The sequence below is a fragment of the Mirounga leonina genome, unplaced genomic scaffold (genome assembly GCF_011800145.1).
Source record: "Mirounga leonina isolate KUSES-001 unplaced genomic scaffold, KU_Mleo_1.0 Mir_92, whole genome shotgun sequence".
NCBI lineage: Eukaryota > Metazoa > Chordata > Mammalia > Carnivora > Phocidae > Mirounga > Mirounga leonina.
The window spans coordinates 15909391-15930074 of NW_023270852.1; the positions used below are offsets into that span (position 1 = coordinate 15909391).

Below are 20684 nucleotides of genomic sequence, written 5' to 3' on the forward strand. Positions count from 1 at the left end.
ATTTATTTATTTATTTATTTATTTATTTATTTATTTATTTATTTATTGAGAGAGAGAGAGCACAAGCAGGGGCAGAGGGAGAGGGAGAAGCAGACTCCCCACTGAGCAGGGAGCCTGCTGTGGGGCTCGATCTCAGGACCCTGGGATCATGACCTGAGCTGAAGGCAGACGCTTAACCAACTGAGCCACCCGAGTGCCCCTCAGTATTGGCATCTCATAATTATCCTTTTTCATTTACTTTGACATCTTTCTGGTTCTTGATATGATGAGTGATTTTTGATTGAAACTTATACATTTTGGGTATTGTGTTATGAGTCTCTAGATCTTATTTAAGGCTGTTTGATCTGTTTTTTTCTGACACCTCTTTCTCTGATAGGGAAGGGAGAGATGCTATCTCATTACTGCCAGGTGGGTATAAAAGTCCAGGTTCCTCAAGCAGCTTCCATTGACACCCAAGTGGCAGGAGTGTGGGGGAGGAGGTCATCCTTACTTTTGACCAGAACTGGGAGTTCCAGCTCCCCACTAGGCCTCCACTACTACTGACCTGGCTAAGAGGTATAGGAATACTTTGATATTGTTCCCCACATGGCCTCCACTGATAGCATGCTGAATAGGCTGGCCTCATTAACACTGTAGTAAGGAAAGTTCTCACTCTCCACTAAGCCTCCTCTGATACCACCCAGCAGGGAGGGAGAGGATTATCTCATTATCCCTGTAAATCCAGGCTCCCCTTGTGGTGTCCACTGATAATATGGTTGGTTACCACCTGGAAGGGGTGAAAGCCCCAGGTCCCTGCTTGACTTTCTCTGAAATCTGTGGGATATTAGAGCACGTTGGTTCAATTTGGCAGGGATGGAAATCTACTTTTTTGTTTCTATGGATTTGCCTAATATGGACATTTCTATATAAATGGAGTTTGTGGCCTTTTAAAACTGGCTTCTTTCACTTAGTATAGTGTTTTCTTTAATTATTTAAAAGATTTTATTTATTTATTTGAGAGAGCGAGAGTAAGAGAGAGGGAGCACAAGCAGGGGAAGCAGCCAAGGGAGAGGGAGAAGCAGACTCCCCACTGACCAGGGACTCGACATGGACCTGGATCCTAGGACCCTGAGATCATGACCTGACAAAGGCAGACACTTAACTGACTGAGTCACCCAGACACCCCAGTATAGTGTCTCCAAGGTTCATCCATGTTGTAGCATTTATCAGTACTTCATTTCTTTTATTGCTAGATAATATTCCATTGCATGGATGTACCACATTTTGTTTCTGTTCATCAGATGATGGACATTTGGATTGATTCCACCATTTGACTATTATAAATAATGCTGTTATAAAAATTCATATTCAGGTTTTTGTATGGACATGTTTTCAGTTCTCTTGGATATGTACCTAGCAGTAGAATTGCCGGGTCCTGTGGTATCTCTATGTTTAAGTTTTTGAGAACTCCATTTCTAAAAATTAATTTTTGTCTTAACTGTATTGTGATCTCAGTAAAGAGGCCTGAGATATTTTATAGTGTTTTTGGGGTTCTTAGAAAGAACTGTCCCCAGACTTCAGGTTTATTCTTTGCTTACATCTGTATTCTTTTCATTAAAATGGCAGGTGCTGATAATTAAGTTACTCAAGAGATCTATGAATTAGATGAATATTAAAGTGCTTTACACCATTATTCATTTGGAGACACTGTGAATGTATAATTATTCATAGTCATGACTTTCATAGTCATAAATTTACCTGTGCTTTTTAATTATTTAGAGAAAACAAAGTGAGTGCTTGCAATTAAAAATTTTGGTGCTTCGAAATGAACTGGAAAGACAGAAGAAGGCTTTGGGACGGGAGGTGGCATTACTGCATAAGCAACAAATTGCATTACAGGACAAAGGTGAGTAAAAATAACCATACAAACAGCCTAACCTCTACATTCAGTTTTCCTTTTTCTTTCTCCATAGGTTCAAATAGTCATCTTTGTACAGATATGCTGATACGATTTTAAAAATTATTGGGAAGTATTTTGAAGGTGATACATACAGAAACGTGTACAAAGACACACACACACACACACACATTATATTTCAAAATTTCAAAATGAGCACACTTACACAGGCAGCATCTCCACTGGGAAACGGCATTAAAATAAGCCCAGAATCTCAGAAGCTTCCTCATATTCCCTTCTGTTTAGGACATCTCCAACCAGACTAACCACTACTTTGACTTATTACACCAAAATTGGTTTTGCTTCATCTTAAACTTTTTGCAAGTTAGATCATATAATATGTGCAGTTTATGTGCTGGCTTCTGTTCAACATTTTGTTTGTAAGTTTCATCCTAACCTGCATGTACTGTAGTCTTAGTTCATTTTTACTGCCAATAGTATTCCGTTGTGCAAATATAAATATGAATTTATTGATTCTGGCTTTTGATAATTTCTAGTTCAGAACTATTAGATAATGCTTCCATGAACTTTTTCATGCATGCTTCTTAATGAAGATTTTTTTTTTATGCATTTCTGTTGGATTTGGAGCAGAATTACATAGTCACAAGATAGGCATATCTTCAGCTTTAGTAGATTGTGTCGAAAAGGTTTCCAAAGCGCTTGTGCCCAGTTTACCTCCTCTCCACCCAGCAGTGTATCAGATCTCTTATCCTGTATCCTTGTCGGCACTTGGAACTTTCTGTCTTTTGTATTTTAGTCTTTCTAGTGGGTATGTTGTAGTATCTCCTCGCAGTTTTAATTTTGATATTCCTGAAAACTAATGAAGTTGAACACTATTTCATGTTTCTTGCTGACTGGGATACACTCCTTTGTGAAGTACCTGTTGAAATCTTCCTGCCATGACCTTCCCACCTGCCCCCACTGGCTTTTTTTATTGGTGGGGGGGGACAGTTGTTCTTTATATATTATAGATAAGGGTTCTTCGTTTGAATATACATTTAAAAATGTATTCTCCCATTCTGTGGCTTGCTAGTTCATTCTTTTTTTTTTTTTTTTTAAGATTTTTATTTATTCATTTGAGAGAGAGAGAGACAGAACACAAGCAGGGGGAGAGGCAGAGGGAGAAGCAGGTTCCCTGCTGAGCTGGGAGCCCAATATGGGACTCGATCCCAGGACCCTGGGATCATGACCTGAGCCAAAGGCAGACGCTTAACCGATTGAGCCACCCAGGCGCCCTTGCTGGTTCATTCTTTAATGATACCCTTAGATGAACAAAAATTCCATTTTATCAATCTTTCCTTTTATAGTTAAGATTTTTTATGTCCAGTTTAGGGAATATTTGCTGATTTTAATGCCATAAAAGTGTTATTCTGTATTTTTTTAAGTACTTTACTTTTTACATTTATGATTCATCAGGTTTTGATTTTTTGTGTATGATGTCAGATAAGATTCATTTTTTTCATACAGATAGTCAATTGACCCAGTACCATTTATTAAAAACCTTTCTCCCTTGCACTGCAGGTTCACTTTTGTCATAAACTAGTGACCATGTACTTCCATGTCTGTTACAGGACTCTGTTCTGTGGATCTATTTGCCTGTTCCTTTGCCATTATCTCACTGTTTTAATTTCTCTCATGTTATAATTGGTCTTCATATCTGTTAAAGTTCTTCTGCTTAGTTATTCTTTTTCAGGATCACCTTTCTTCATCTTAGTAAGGATGGAAATCTACTTTTTTGTTTTTATGGTTGTGCCTGTTCTGGACATTTCATATAAATAGAATCTTTGGCCATTAGCATGACTAATAACTAGCTTATTCTTATCCTTTCTGCATTTTCATAAGGTTCTACACAGAAAAGAAAATCTGGCTAGTATTTTGATTGGGACTACATTTAATATATTTATCAATACAGTTGGGGATAATGGACATCTTTACAATATTGAGTCTTCCAACCCAAGAAAATGGTATATGCCTTTGTTTATTAAATCTTCTTTACAAAACATGATTGAAATAAACTAATTGTTAGTACATGGATGTTTCCTATGACTCATTGGATTTATTTCTATTTTTTGATATTTTATTATACTACTATAAATATGTTTAAATTTTATGTTCTACTTTTTGCTGATAATATAGAAATACAATTGTTTTAAAGTAGTTTGATTTTTTTTTATATGTACAAATTCCTACATCACATTCTGACTCAGCATGACTTACAAAGGCCTCCTATGACCCACGTCAATCTGAATGCTTCAGCTATAAAGAACTTCTTTTAGTTCTTAAATATGCTTCAGTCTGTCTTGCCTGCATTTAAGCCTCTTTTAAATGTTACTTTCTCCAGGAAATTTTTCACTGGTTCCCTTTCCCTTCTCCTACCTCTGCCCCCTTGGTTAGATGTACTACTATGTGTTTCCATAGCATCCTGTGTTTTTCCGTTATGGCATTGTAATTATTAGTTTATCCCCTCCTCTAGACTCTAAGATCTCTGAGGGAAGACATTGCCCATGTACTATGTTAAATACTCTTCTATTCTTTGAGCATGGTACAGTGTCTGGGGTGCAGTAAGCATTGAATGAATATTTATTGAATGAATGAATCATCTCCATGGTATCAGTCTAATGTCATGGGCATCACTGCTAAAGAATAAAGACTTCTGGGGCACCTGGGTGGCTCAGTTGGTTAAGCGACTGCCTTCGGCTCAGGTCATGATCCTGGAGTCCCGGGATCGAGTCCTGCATCAGGCTCCCTGCTCGGCAGGGAGTCTGCTTCTCCCTCTGACCCTCCTCCCTCTCATTCTCTCTGTCTCAAATAAATAAATAAAATCTTTAAAAAAAAAAAAAAAGAATAAAGACTTCTGTAGCTGCTAGCTTAGCATTCATTTGGGAAAACTGATACTCTCATGTGAAACACTATAGAAAAAAACACTATGTTGTTGGCAGTGATTGTTAAAACTATCTGCACTGCAACACAGCTTGCATATTGATTTTTAGACGTGAGAGTCTGTTGGGATAATGCCACTTAAAGTCATGAGACATTGTGAGCAAAGTCCATTTCCACGATCTCTGTTGAGTGACTCCAAATAACTAAGTAGCTGTGTACATACAAGAACTGCTTTTAAGAGTTCTTCTCTTCTGTGAAAAGACACATTTCTTATGGTGCTTTGAAATTTTTATTATACTCAAATTGCCTGCTACCTGTAGCATGTATTTCTGCATATCTTTTTTTAAGGTCGTCGATTTTTAAAATGAGAACACTATAGGGTTTTAGAGGGGTTCAGGGCATTTGCAGTTTTCTAAAAAGAGAAGTAATAATACTAATAGCTTTAATGTTTCAGTTACCATACTTATCACTATATAGATATGATGTTATTTAATCACCACAATAATTCTGTGAGGTAAGTACTATTATTATTGACATTTTACAGTTGAGGAAACTCTTGGTCAGGGTCAGAGACATTAAATACCTTTCTTAAGTTCACACAGCTAGTGACAGGTGATGTTGGAATTAAAATCCATTGATTCCAAAACTCTCATTCACTGTATAAGACTACATTTTACCATAGGTATGCTATGTAAAGCCTGTGGAAGGTGTATTATTAATAGCATATGGTAAAAGGATAGGGAGATTAGAGTTCTCCCATTATGTTCCCAACTGTGTTTTTTCTTATAATGATAAAGTTCCAGGAAATCTATCATCAGCCTGTAAACAGGTGAAATTATGAACAGTGACTTCTATCCCATTTAAAAGACTGAGTGTAGGGACTGCTGTGTGGCTCAGTCAGTTAGGCGTCTACCTTCAGCTCAGGTCATGATTCCAGGGTCCTGGGGCTGAGTCCCGCATCAGACTCCTTGCTCAGCAGGGAGCCTGCTTCTCCCTCTGCCTGCCTCTCCCCTGCTTGTATTCCCTCTTTCTCTCTCTGACAAACAAACAAACAAAAAAAGACTGAGTGTAATAATAATTGCTCATATTTATAGGATACTCATTACTGTGAGGCAATGTCTTGTGTTTTCTATTCTTTATCTTTTTTTTTTTTTTTTTAAGATTTTACTTACTTATTTGACAGAGAGAGCAAGCACAAGCAAGGAGCAGCAGAGGGAGAGAAGCAGGCTCTCATACTGAGTAAGGAGCCCAACATGGGGCTCGATCCCAGGACCCTGGGATCATGACCTGAACTGAAGGCAGACACCTAACCAACTGAGCCACCCAGGCGCCCCTGTTCTTTACCTTATTTGGTTTTTACCTGTAGTCCTATGAATTAAGGGTATTCTTATTATCCTCCTAATAATAAATATATATTATTATTCAATTTACAGATGAGGAAACTGAGTCTCAGAGAGGTTAAGTGACTTGCCCAAAGCCACATAGCAAGTTGTAGTGGAGCCTATGTTCAAAGTTACTGGTGCCTAACTACAGCAAAGGAAGATTATAGGATTTTGTAGATATCTGTTCTAGTGTTTTAATTCTGACAGTCCAGTCAGAATTAGCACATTCTTATATCTCCATTTTATCATGGAAATAAAGGATGGTAATGCTCAAAGTTAAATATATATTTGCTAGGATGGGTCAGAATTCTTGATTTTTAACACTGACTCTGTATTGCAGGAGCTTCCCCCTACTTTTATACGTACTTTTGAGATGAGTATTATTTTGTATTTTCCTGAACTTTAGAATCATTGGAAGGTTAAAATCTAACACGTTGGTCTCAAATGTAAGCAAGAGACAGTTGGGCCACTGCTCTTCCAGCAGGGACCCAACAAGCGGCAGATCTGGGGAGACTCCCCTTCCTCCCCCGGGAGGAGCGGCGTGGGAGCACACTGCAGGGATCTGCTGGGTTTGGAGACTCCACACAGGGTCGGGTGCCAGAGATAGAAATGCTCGGTTACAGGCTGGGTGAGCACGGAGTGCGGCCGGAGACCAGGGAGACAGGAGTGATTGACTGCTTTTCTCTGGGGGCGCACTGATGAGTGGGGCCCGAGTTCTCGGCTCCTCCGGGGTGGAGATTGGGAGGCTGCCATTTTCACTCTCGTCCTCCAAAGCTGAACGGAAAGCTTGCAGGGAACAAAAGCTCCCGAGAGCAAACCCGAGCAGATTACTTAGCTGGGACTGGCAAGGGCGGGGCAATTCTGCCTCCCGCAAAGACATTTAGGAACCACAGCAACAGGCCCCTCCCCCAGAATATCAGCAGGAACAGCCAGCCAAGACCAAGTTTACCTAAACATCAATGAGAATGGCAGAACGCCAACACTAGGGGAATACAGCACATAGAATTCATGGCTTTTTTTACCCCTGATTCTTTAGTCGTTCAAAGTTAATTTTTTAAATTTTCTTTTTCTTTTTTTTTTTTGAATTTTTCTTTTTCCCTTTTTCAACCAGCATCTTATCAATCCCTTTTTAAAAAATCTTTTTTATTTTTCATTTTTAGAGTCATATTCTATCCCTTCATAGTAGTTAACCTTATTTTTGGTATATATATATATAAGTTGTTCTCTCTTTAAAATTTTGGGATACAGTTTCTTCTAATAGACCAATACACTAGAGATTTAGGGTATGGCTTTGTTCTAGTCTCCTGCCTGATCACATTCTTTCCCCCTGCCTTTTTTTAATTCCTCTTCTTTCTTTTTTCAACCAACTTATCAATTCCTTTTATAAAATCTTTTATAATTTTCATCTGTACAGTCTTATTCAATCCCTTTATCGTATTTACCCTTATTTTTGTACATATCTAAGTTTTTCTTTCTTTAAAATTTTGGGAGGCACTTTCTTCTAACAGACCAAAATACGCCCAAAATCTAGTGTGTGGCACTGATCTATGCACCAGCCTGATCATATTTGGTCATATTCTTTTTTTTTTTATCTTTTTCTTTTTCTTTTTCCTTTCTTTCCCTTTCTTTTCCCCTGGTTTCAGATCTCTTCTGATTTGTTTAGTGTGTATTTTTCTGGGGTCGTTGTTAGCCTGTTAGCATTTTGTTCTCTCATTCATCTATTCTCCTCTGGGCAAAATGACAAGATGGAAAAAAATCACCTCAAAAAAAAGAACAAGAGGCAGTACCGACTGCCAGGGACCTAATCAATACGGACATTAGTAAGATGTCAGAACTAGAGTTCAGAATGATGATTTTAAAGATACTAGCTCGGCTTGAAAAAAGCATGGAAGATACTAGAGAAACCCTTTCTGGAGAAATAAAAGAACTAAGATCTAACCAAGTCGAAATCAAAAAGGCTATTAATGAGGTGCAATCAAAAATGGAGGCTCTAACTGCTAGGGGAGATGAGGCAGAAGAGAGAATTAGTGATATAGAAGACCAAATGATGGAAAATAAAGAAGCTGAGAAAAAGAGACATAAACAACTACTGGATCACGAGGGCAGAATTCGAGAGAGAAGTGATACCATAAGACGAAACAACATTAGAATAATTGGGATCCCAGAAGAAGAAGAAAGAGAGAGAGGGGCAGAAGGTATAATGGAGCAAATTATAGCAGAGAACTTACCTAATTTGGGGAAGGAAACAGGCATCAAAATCCAGGAGGCACAGAGAACCCCCCTCAAAATCAATAAAAATAGGTCAACACCCCGACATCTAATAGTAAAACTTACGAGTCTCAGAGACAAAGAGAAAATCCTGAAAGCAGCGTGGGAGAAGATATATGTAACCTACAATGGTAGAAACATTAGATTGGCAACAGACCCATCCACAGAGACCTGGCAGGCCAGAAAGGACTGGCGTGATATATTCAGAGCACTAAATGAGAAAAATATGCAGCCAAGAATACTATATCCGGCTAGGCTGTCATTGAAAATAGAAGGAGAGATAAAAAGCTTCCAGGACAAGCTAAAGGAATTTGCAAACACGAAACCAGCCCTACAAGAAATCTTGAAAGGGGTCCTCTAAGCAAAGAGAGAGCCTAAAAGTAACATAGACCAGAAAGGAACACAGACAATATATAGTAACAGTCCCCTTACAGGCAATACAATGGCACCAAATTAATATCTTTCAATAGTTATCCTGAATGTAAATGGGCTAAATGCCCCAATCAAAAGACAGGCTATCACATTGGATAAAAAAAAAGACCCATCGATATGCTGTCTGCAGGAGACTCATTTTAGACCCAAAGACACCTCCAGATTGAAAGTGAGGGGGTGGAAAACCATTTACCATTGCTAATGGACACCAAAAGAAAGCTGGGATGGCAATTCTTATATCAGACAAATTAGATTTTAAACCAAAGACTATAATAAGAGATGAGGAAGAACACTATATCCTACTTAAAGGTCTATCCAACAAGAAGAAGTAAATATCTATGCCCCTAACATGGGAGCAGCCAGTTATATAAGGCAATTAATAACAAAAACAAAGAAACACATCGACAACAATACAATAATAGTGGGGGACTTTAACACCCCCCTCACTGAAATGGACAGATCATCTAAGCAAAAGATCAACAAGGAAATAAATACTTTAAATGACCCATTGGACCAAATGGATTTCACAGATAATATTCAGGACATTCCATCCCAAAGCAACAGAATACACATTCTTCTCTAGTGCCCATGGAATATTCTCCAGAATAGATGACATCCTAGGTCACAAATCAGGTCTCAACCGGTACCAAAAGATTGGGATCATTCCCTGCCTATTTTCAGACCACAATGCTTTGAAACTAGAACTCAATCACAAGAGGAAAGTCGGAAAGAACTCAAATACATGGAGGCTAAAGAGCATCCTACCAAAGAATGAATGGGTTAACCAGGAAATTAAAGAAGAATTTAAAAAATTCATGGAAACCAATGAAAATGAAAACATCTTTGGGATTCAAATCAAAATCAAATTCAAAATCTTTGGGATGCAGCAAAGGCAGTCCTAAGAGGAAAGTATATAGCAATACAAGCCTTTCTCAAGAAACAAGAAAGGTCTCAAATACACAACCTAACCCTACACCTAAAGGAGCTGGAGAAAGAACAGCAAATAAAGCCTAAACCCATCGGGAGAAGACAAATAATAAAGATCAGAGCAGAAATCAATGAAATCGAAACTAAAAGAACAGTAGAACAGATCAACGAGGCTAGGAGCTGGGTCTTTGAAAGAATTAACCAGATTGATAAACCCCTGGCCAGACTTATCAAAAAGAAAAGAGAAATGACCCAAATAAAATCATGAATGAAAGAGGAGAGAACACAACCAACACCAAAGGAATACAAATAATTATAAGAACATATTATGAGCAATTATATGCCAGCAAATTAGATAATCTGGAAGAAATTGATGCATTCCTAGAGATGTATCAACTACCAAAACTGAACCAGGAAGAAATAGAAAACCTGAACAGACCTATAACCACTAAGGAAATTGAAGCAGTCATCAAAAATCTCCCAAGAAACAAAAGCCCAGGGCCAGATGGCTTCCCAGGGGAATTCTACCAAACATTTAAAGAAGAATTAATAGCTATTCTTCTGAAACTGTTCCAAAAAAATAGAAATGGAAGGAAAACTTCCAAACTCGTTTTATGAGGCCACCATTACCTTGATCCCCAAACCAAAGACCCATCCAAAAGGAGAATTACAGGCCAATATCCTTGATGAACATGGATACAAAAATTCTCACCAAAATACTAGCCAAAAGGATCCAACAGTACATTAAAAGGATTATTCACCACAACAAAGTGGGATTTATCCCTGGGCTGCAAGGTTGGTTCAACGTCCACAAATCAATCAATGTGATAAATACATTAAAAAATGAAAAAACAAGAACCATATGATCCTCTGAATAGATGCAGAAAAAGCATTTGACAAAGTACAGCGTCCTTTCTTGATCAAAACTCTAAAGAGTATAGGAATAGAAGGTACATACCTCAATAGCATAAAAGCCATCTATGAAAAACCCACAGCAAATATCATTCTCAATGGGGTAAAACTGAGAGCTTTCCCCCTAAGGTCAGGAGCACGGCAGGGATGTCCACTATCACCACTGCTGTTCAACATAGTACTAGAAGTCCTAGCCACAGCAATCAGACAACAAAAAGAAATAAAAGGCATCCGAATTGGCAAAGAAGTCAAACTCTCACTCTTTGCAGATGATATGATGGATTAGCCCGGTGATGGGTATTAAAGAGGGCACGTACTGCATGGAGCACTGGGTGTTATACACAAACAATGAATCATGGAACACTACATCAAAAACTAATGATGTAATATATGGTGATTAACATAACATAATTAAAAAAATAAAAAATATAAAAAATGTAAGCAAGAGATAAAATGCTGCTGTTGGCTGCAGATTTTCTGCCATTGTGTATCTCTCTAGACTGTAGTGGTCAGCACTGGGGTGGGGTGGGGTGTTGGAAAGCAGGAGTGGCTGGATACAGATAACCAGATTTATGTACCAGTAGATCTTGTTCTACTTGTTGGGGACCCCTGTTCTTCATAGTGATTGTGCTAGGTAACTAGAGACATACTTATTCTTATCGGTTGAAAGAACATTTGTGTTGAACAATATTCTTGTATACTGACATTGAATGTACTATTTAATGAATCTTGAGTCAGGTTAAAATATTTAGAAACATCTGAGTGACTGGTATTGGTAACGTGAAGGGGAAAATGTATTTGTCACTTGTGCTTGTAGCTTTGACTTCGCATGTTTGCTAATCATTTGTGAAATGATTTGCTAATATGAATAATCCTAATGGCATCTTACATATTATGACTTCTCTTTGGAACTTGGTGCTTCTCTAGGCACTTGGTTCTCAGCCCAAGAGCTCAGTTAGGATACAAAGTCAGTAATATATGATATTTAATCTTTGCTACTGATTCTTCTGAATTATCATAAAGGAATTACTTCTGCATCTTTTTACACATCTGTGTAGTGAGGATAGCAGCTCATAATAGTGCCATAGGGATTAATTTGCATAAACATTTGGAAGAAACCAGGTGTCTATTATATATTTTATATTTTTGTTTATAAAAATTTATTGCAGTAGGATGATATATTGGAAAGAGGCAAAAAGATAATTTCTGTCCATGCTGTTGACTTGCTGAGTGGCCACGTACTCTGAGGGGCCTCATTACTCCACACCTATAAGTTTCCCCTTCCCACACCTCAAAGGCGGTGGTGTTCAACTTGTCTACAGCAACTTCCAGGTGGGCCATGAGCTGATCTCTTCAGTATTAATGTTTATTAATGTATGCATTTTCATTGTTGGCAGTTATTAGTAGTTTAACTTATGATGTTAATGAAAAACAGATTTCCCTTTATTAGTGTCTCAAACCAAATAATCTTCCTGTTAATTAATTATATGTTGGCTTACAGGGTCTGTTGCCTTAACTCAACTCCCAAATCTTAGAGAAGCAATACTCTGTCTAAATTAGTTTGCTTGAAATCTGGTTTAGAAAATGGTATGAAACATTGGTCTTAAGGAAATGTGTTTAGGTTGTAATCTAAACACATTTTATAAATGTTGATTTAATCTAAGCACTCTTCAGTGGTGCCTGGGGAGTGATATGAACTTTATAAAAGCACAGTTCTCTAAGCTTTGTGGGAAGAGGCTATTTTTTAATGCAGTTAGTTTTCTTGATAGTAACAATAACATATATGAGGTACCTTATAGTTAGAAAGTGCTTGCACAGAGATTATCATATTTGATCTTTATAGTATCCCCAAGAGCTAGATATGGCAAATATTGTTAGCTTCATTTTATATATGAGATACTGAGAAAATAATTGACTTGGGCCAGGTATGAACAGATAGTTAGGAGCAAAGTTGGGATATGGCCCTAGGCCTTTTGTTTCTAAAATCTGTGCTTTTGTCACTATTCCATATTATCTAAAACCTTATAAAATACATTCATTTAAACCCTACGTAAATCCTAAAAAGTGGGTAACTTTTATTGAAATCCCATAACATGCTAGATATTTCACTTATGGTATATCATTTAGTTTTTAAAAGTGTCCTAATGGAATAATTTTTACCCCCTTTTTCCAAATGAGAAAAATTGGGCCTCAGAGACATTTCTCACAAATAATAACAGATCCAAATTCAAATTTAGGTTTCTCTGACTCCCAACACCTGTCTTGTTTCCACTAAACAAAATATTGTTGCTTTCTCTAGTATATGCCCAACAGATAAATTGACTGATGGTTTGCTAGTTTTCCATTTGGCCTGTGGACTATTAGATAAAGAACTTTGTTCTATTCCTTTTTATTACAGGATGGGTGAAGTGATTTTTTTCCCAAAGATTTGTCTTTGATTTGGTTACATCTTAATTTGTTAAGAGATCTGGATTAAAGATCTGCCATTCTCTCAGTCCGTCCCTAGACAAGTCATTCAACCTTTTTGGTCTTATCTCCTCTTCACAAAGAAAAAATTTTGAATTATACAGTCCAGACTTCTTACATCTCTAATATTCTAGATATCTCAGAAGGATAGGATTGTCAAAAAGGAGGGAAATCTGTTAATCTTTTTTATGAATCTCTTTATTTTTCCAAGTTTGATGCCAACATTTATTTCCCAGCAATGAAAGGTACAAAAATAGAGAGATTGATTCTCTGACCCCAAGTGTGTCTATGGGTCTATAGATGTTGTTTATTAACTGGAAAGCCACGTGGTAGAACCTTGTATTTTAAAGATCGTCAGTTCATTTTGGTAAGCAAGAACAAAAACAAGCACATTCTTTTAGTGATGTAGTATGTAGAAGTCAGCTATGTCAGATTTCATTGCTTAGATTTAGGGGAAAAAATCCTCTTGGTAATTTCAGTAAATAGAACGTTTTGATCCTTTATTGCCAAATAAGAAATGTTTTATATGAAGTTCCCATCAATTATGATCATTTCTTATTGTCATTTTGTAATAAATTTGAGTAAGATGAACTATGTATCTAGTTCTATTTAATTAGCTTCTTTTTGGTCGGTAAAGTATTGTGCTTTTCTCATAAAAGAATCACAGGGCTTTAGTTTCTATTAAAAGGTCATAGATTTCTATTTGAAATTATAAAGACATTATTAAGCATTATGTAACAATTTTCTCCTCTTACATCATAAGGTCACAAACTGAAATATTACCTTACTGATTTTATAATTCAAGATATATTTATTTGAAGTGATGGCAGAATTTCAATTTTATTAGCCTGTGTGTATGTTCTGATTTTTTTATAGCCATCTGACAGAAATTCCTAAACAGACTTCCTTAAAAATTATTAACATCTGCCTTTTAAAAACTTCTGAACCTAAGGACAGTTTTTCCCTGGGGTTTATGCTATTAAAGTTTCTTTACTTTGAGTTGTTGACATTGTATGCAGCATGTAAAAGCAGACAACTTGGCAGTGGGGAGGACAAATGTGGGTCCTGAGTAAACTTCAGATTTTCTTTTCAGAATGATTGTTTCCATATATTTGTAATGATTTATTCCAGTATCTTAATTGGATTGTAGGGAAGGTAAACTATCATATTTTAATCTCCCTCCTTTGCGAAGGAAGATATAGATAGGCAGAAATAGCCACCTGACAGAATTTTCTTTTGGCTTGCCATCATTTTTTTCTCCACTTCCAAAAAGCTAGACGTGGCGTTTACAAAAAATACATTTGCAATTAGATGACTCAACATAGAAATAAGAGGTCAGAAGGCATGTAAAGGAAATAGGAAGAACATTGAATATGTGTGTGCATGTGCACCTTCGTCAAGCCCTTTAATCATCATTTATGGAACACCTACAACAACCCCAGCACCATGTAAGATGTTAGAAACATAACGACAGGTGTGAAAAGTATATGACACAGATATTTCGAAGGTGTTATAGGAGCAAAGAAGATAAGTATCTGAAAGTCAGCACCATGTAAAGGAGGTGACACTTAGGCTGAGTCTAGAAAAATACCTGATGTATAGCTAGGGGGAGAAGGTGAGACTTTCCAGATAGAGGGAATAGTTTATACAGAAACGTAGAGGTAGGTTAGAAAATTGCAGGTAATTCTAGTAAAGCTACAACTAAGGATACATTTAAGGGTCCAAAGGCGAGGCCAGAGGGGTAAAGAATGACCTAATCATAAAGGAAGTTTTTGTTGAAAGGTCTGGAGTTCTACTGAAATAACTTGAGCAAATTTCTCAAAGACAAAAAGTAGATGGGACCATACTGATGACTATAATACAGAATGGGGATTAAATGTATATTTCAGAATGTTCTCTTTGAAGAGTTGACAATAGAGAACTGTTAGGGAGTTATTACAATAATCTAAGCCTTCCGTAATTAAAATCAAAACAGATTGGCAGTGTAAAGGGAGGAGGGAGTGTATAGGTTCAAGAAATATTTCGATGATAGACTCTGCTGTTAATGGCTTGGTGGGTTTGAGAAGAGAGGGAGAGAAGGATTTAGGTTGGTTTCCAATTTCTGTTTTTGACAACTGACCAGATGATTAAACAAAGACAAATGCTGGAGGAAAAGCAGATATTGGGGTAAAGAGAGAAAAAGGAAGAATTAATTAAGACTTCTAATTTTGGATACTTACCTAGTGGGTAAGACAGGAAACAAGAAACCAAATAAAGTAAATGTCGGGTTGTGACAAGTACTAAAAACAAGCTGTGGTGATAGACGATAATGGTGGGAGACCATTTCTACAGAGATTGCTCAGAAAAGGTTTTCCTGAGGAGCTCAGCCTTGAAGAAAATTGCTGGAAAAAGAGAGGGAACAGCAAGTGAAAAGGCTTGGAAAGGGCTTGGACTGTGGAACAGAAAAGAGGCCACTATAGCTGGAACATAATTTGTTAGGAAGAGAACAGTGTGACTGACATGGATTGGAATGAAAAGGAATTCAGAATTTATATAAATGAAGCTATTTGCCTTACCCACTGAACAGGAGAAGGCTAAGAAAATGGCACAGGGCCAGGTTCACATATTCGGTAGTGGGTAGGACTGTGAAGGAATCCGATTATTTCAGGATGGTATGAGGTGAGACAATTATATTCGATTTAGAGGAGGTTTAAGGATTGAGGGGAATATGTGGAGTAGTCAGTTCCAAGAGGGGGAAAGCAAACTCATGAGGGAATTAGAGTAGGATTGCTGGACAGTGTGTCTGGTGGACCCTGTGTGTGTATTCTTAAAGTAGAATCAATCAAACTGTTGTGTGATTTTCTCTACCCACTTAGAGCTTCATAGAGACAAGTTGAGAGAGTGAAAATGTAGAATGAAAGTGAAATTAATCCCCATTTTACAGATGAGGAAAATGAAACTCAGAGAAGTTGAGACTTGGTTAGAGTCCTGAAAGTAGCATAGGCAGGATTTTAGCCCAGATCTTTCTGTTTCCTAAGTACATGGGCTTTCCAGTATAGTACTCTGCCTCCCATAGGATCTGCCTGTTGTATTGAAACACTAAAATGAGCTCTGACCTTGTTAGCCATCAAGCCAATTGGGTAGAATTATGAAAGGAGTCCAGTGCTTCATTGCATGTTAGAAGGAAGTATATCAGTTCTTTAGGGGGGAAAAATTTATTGGCACTAAATTCTGAGAGGAATAATGCAGTTTCTTATGTGCAATGTATTAAATATCATAATGAAATATAGTCAATTGCAATTTTGCAAAAGTTACAGCAAGAAATATCTATTAACCCTTGAGAAGGGCGGCATCATAAATCATAGTACAGAAAAGGCCATTCTGCAGGGAAGGAAACTAAAATAGTTCAAGTATATTGCTTTTTGGTCATCTGACTTGATGTAGAAAACCCAGAAGAATGACAGTTCTTTGGTTTTAACTGTAATTTTGACAGGAGCTGGCCATTGTCCAGTCTGAGACCAAACTCTCTGGTGGGAGAGTGCCCAACGAGTCTGTGTTTTGTTTTGTTGATGGAAGCAAGATTCATATTCTTTAGCTATTAGATTTTCAGGACACAACATTGACATTTGGTTATTAAAATTGAAGTGTCTGACTTGAGTTTTTGCTGAACAGAGGAGCCATCTTCCTAACAGAGTGGAATGTTAATGTGTACATGGACAGGGCCAAACATTTCAGAAAGCAGTTTTGGAATATGGTAAGCCAAGCAGATGCATTTGCTCTCCCTCCCTCTCAAGGACCCAATGATAATGATAGTAAAGATACATGCATAAAGAATAAGTCAGTGGTGGTGGTGAAAATAAAAGAGGGTACCACTGGAAGAGCAAAGATTTTGACACAGTTCTCAAAGGCACAACATAGATAGGATTGTTTGGATGCATAAAGCAGAGTAGAGAAAAACTGCAGCATGGAACACAAATAGAAAAGGCTTTTGGTACAGCTCTCAGAGACTTCAACTTGGAATTTCCAAGTATTTCCAAGTATAGAAATCAGGAATGATGGAGCAATAATTAGGGTAGCTGGGCCTACTGGCTCATTTTCTTTTCTCCGTGAATTTGGAGTAACTTCCTATAATACTTGCTCCAACTGCTTTCTAAACATAATGGATTCTTGACCTGGTTAGGTCCCATGGTACAAGGGTTTGGCTTTGAAAGGTGGAACAGAGCCTGACTGTGGACTTTTGCAATTGACCTAGAGGGAAAACATGAAAGGCAGCTCTACTTAGAAGTGAAATGCCTAAGAGTAACACAATCCCAAAGTAAAGTTCTCCTTACTTGACAGTTGTGGGAGTTTAAACATAAAGGTACTACCTTCTTTCAGCATGGCATATACACTTACAAGGAAAGCCTAATTGTCGATAGGACCTACCCATTTACACTGAGCTGGCATTCGAGAATAATGCCTTTCATGTAAATAAATCTTTATAGCTTCAAAGGAAACCTACACTAGTTGCCTATACTAATCAATCTATTTACTTGTTCATGGATTTTTTTTTTTAAGATTTTACTTATTTATTTGACAGAGAGAGAGCGCACACACACAAACAGGGAGAGCGCAGGCAGAGGGAGAGGGAGAAGCAGGCCCCCCCACTGAGCAGGGAGCCTGACACGGGGCTCGATCCCAGGACCCTGGGATCGTGACCTGGGCCAAAGGCAGACGCTTAACCGACTGAGCCACCCAGGCACCCCTGTTCATGGATTTGAAGGGAAAACCAAGAGTCATCAGATGTTTGAGGAAAACAGTATAAACTAGTCCAAGTTGAACAAACAGAATAGCGGACCCAAAAGGGGCAGAAAATACAAAGAACGGAGAAAAACTTTTTAAAAAATCAAATTAGTATTCTCAGATTCGACTTCCAGCCCCTGCCTAAGATATGAAAAGGTAGAAGGAACTTCATTTCCACCCTGACAACAAGAGAAAGTTGGATAATACACAAAATCGTAACTTTTCTTGAATCTGAAGAACTAAGATTACAGGGCAACGAAGGAGCATGATACGTAAGAAAAGATGGGTGTGTCCAAGAAGAGAGAGGATGTGAGGACTGACTCACCAGTGGCAGAGTGGGGGGGAAGTTGGGCCATTATCTAAGAAGGCAAAATAATCCAGTCAGAGTTTTTAACACCTTGCTAACCACTAAGTGTGCACAGCTGGAAGACTGCATGCAGCACCTAGGAGGCGGGTCACACCTGCTTGTGGTAGATTCTGTGTGAACCTACACTACGTATTCACAAGAAAGATTGGAGACAGGGTAGGACGCGTAGAAAGCCTCCCCTGGTGTGCTATAGGTCTGGAGGGAGGCGACTGGATACTGTTGCTAGAAAGCATAATTCTTCTCTAAAAACAAAAGCGTTAAGCCTTTGGAAGAGGAGCTGTAAGCCCTGCACTCCCCCAGGCACAGGTGAAGGACTGGAGGAAGGGAAAAAAACCAAAACACATCACTCTTGAGGGTGGGGCAGGAACAGTGTTGGACCTGGACTATTGGAAACCCCCTGTGCCCTGGGGAGGGCCAGTATCACTGAGAAAGCCCTACCTCGATACCTAAGGACACAGGGTCTGTTAAACAAGATAAAAGAGAAACTACTCTCCTCCCCAACCAGGCCAGAGAGCATGGAATAATAAGCCACCATTGTGTACCACTTGAGGAGAGGCAAGAACATAGTGAATCACTCTTATGTAGGTGCAGGTTCACAAGGAATACCTAAATCTGAGGGTGGAACAGGTTCACTGAGAAAAAGCCTCTAGCAAATCCTCTCCACCACCATCACCACCTCCAAAAAGGGGGAGTTAGAGGAAATTTGAAGAATGTGTTACGCTGAGGTAACAACAAAATGGCAGCAACAAAACCCAAACCCAGCCCAGTTCCTAATTGCATTGACTCAACTCCCAGATTAACAGAAGATACATGCTCTTTTCTTTCTCTGGTGTCCTCTGTTCTCTGTTGCACATGATGTTGAGTATTCAATCAAAATTTTGGAGACAAGGAAAAGCAATAATGAAAAAACCATCATTATCCCTCTCTCCCACCAACACCAACAAAATGTTATCAAGAAGACATTAACTCAAAAGAAGAAAAAAAGACCTCAGCAGTGACTCAGATGTTGGGACTATCAGAGAGAGAGTTTAAAATAACTATGATTTTGTGGTAAGGTGGATAACAAGCATGAATAGATGGTAAATTTCAGCTGAGAGATGGAAACTTAAAAAAAACCAATCTAATGGATATGCTATAAATAAGTAACACAGTAACAGAGATGGAGAATGCCTTTGACAGATTCTTCAGCATATGTGATACAACTAAGAATAAGTGAACTTGAATATAGATCAATAGAAATTACCCAAACTGAAGTGCAAAGAGACTCTATCAGACAATACTAAGATAATTCATTACCAGCAGTCTTATATTTTAAGAAAGGTTAAAAGAAATTCTTGGGGCACCTGGGTGGCACAGTCAGTTAAGCTTCTGACTCGGTTTCAGCTCAGGTCGTAATCTCAGGGTCATGAGATTGAGCCCCGAGTCAGGCTCTGTGCTCAGTGTAGAGTCTGCTTGAGATTCTCTCCCCTTCTCCCTCTGCTCCTCCTACTCTCATTCTCTCTCTCTCAAATAAATACATCTTAAAAAAAGAAAACAAATTCTTCAGCAGAAGGAAAATGATACCAGACAGAAACTTGGCTCTACATACAAAAAAATGAGATATCCAGAAATGGTTGAAGATATTATAAACACATTTTTTCTTATTTGTAATTATAAAAGACTGTTTTCTAATGCAAAAATAGCAGTGTTTTGGAACTTAAAACATGCGTAAAGTAAAATGTGTGAGGAATGTGAAGAGTGGGGAAAGGAAGAATTGGGAGTATGGTACTTTCAGGTTTTTATATTCTAAATGAAGTAGTATAATATTTGAAAGACTTATTTATTTATTTATTTTTAAAGGTGATTTATATTTATTACTTCATTTGATTCTTTTTTTTAAATATTATTTTATTATGCTATGTTAGTCACCATACAATACATCATTAGCTTTTGATGTAGTGATCCGTGATTCATTGTTTTTGTATAACACCCAGTGCTCCATGCAGTACGTGCCCTCCTTAATACCCATCACCGGGCTAACCCATTCCCCCTACTCCTCTCCCCTCTAAAACCCTCAGTTTGTTTCTCAGAGTCCATAGTCTCATGGTTCATCTCTCCCTCCAATTTCCCCCCCTTTATTTTTCCCTTCCTTCTCCTGATGTCCTCCATGCTATTCCTTATGTTCCACAAATAAGTGAAACCATACGATAATTGTCTTTCTCTGCTTGACTTATTTCACTTAGCATAATCCCCTCCAGTCCCATCCATGTTGATGTAAAAGTTGGGTATTCATACTTTTTGATGGCTGAGTAATATTCCATTGTATATATGGACCACATCTTCTTTATCCATTTATCTGTTGAAGGGCATCTCG

General features: G+C 38.0%; 1 protein-coding gene across 1 annotated transcript in view; it reads left to right on the forward strand.

Moving 5' to 3' along the window:
* UVRAG (UV radiation resistance associated) overlaps window positions 1–20684 on the forward strand; it is a 321167-nt gene that overhangs the window by 164422 nt on the left and 136061 nt on the right. The window contains exon 8 of the mRNA XM_034995174.1: window positions 1759–1885. Within this exon, the coding sequence (XP_034851065.1) occupies window positions 1759–1885 (127 nt within the window). The remainder of the gene's footprint in view (window positions 1–1758; window positions 1886–20684) is intronic.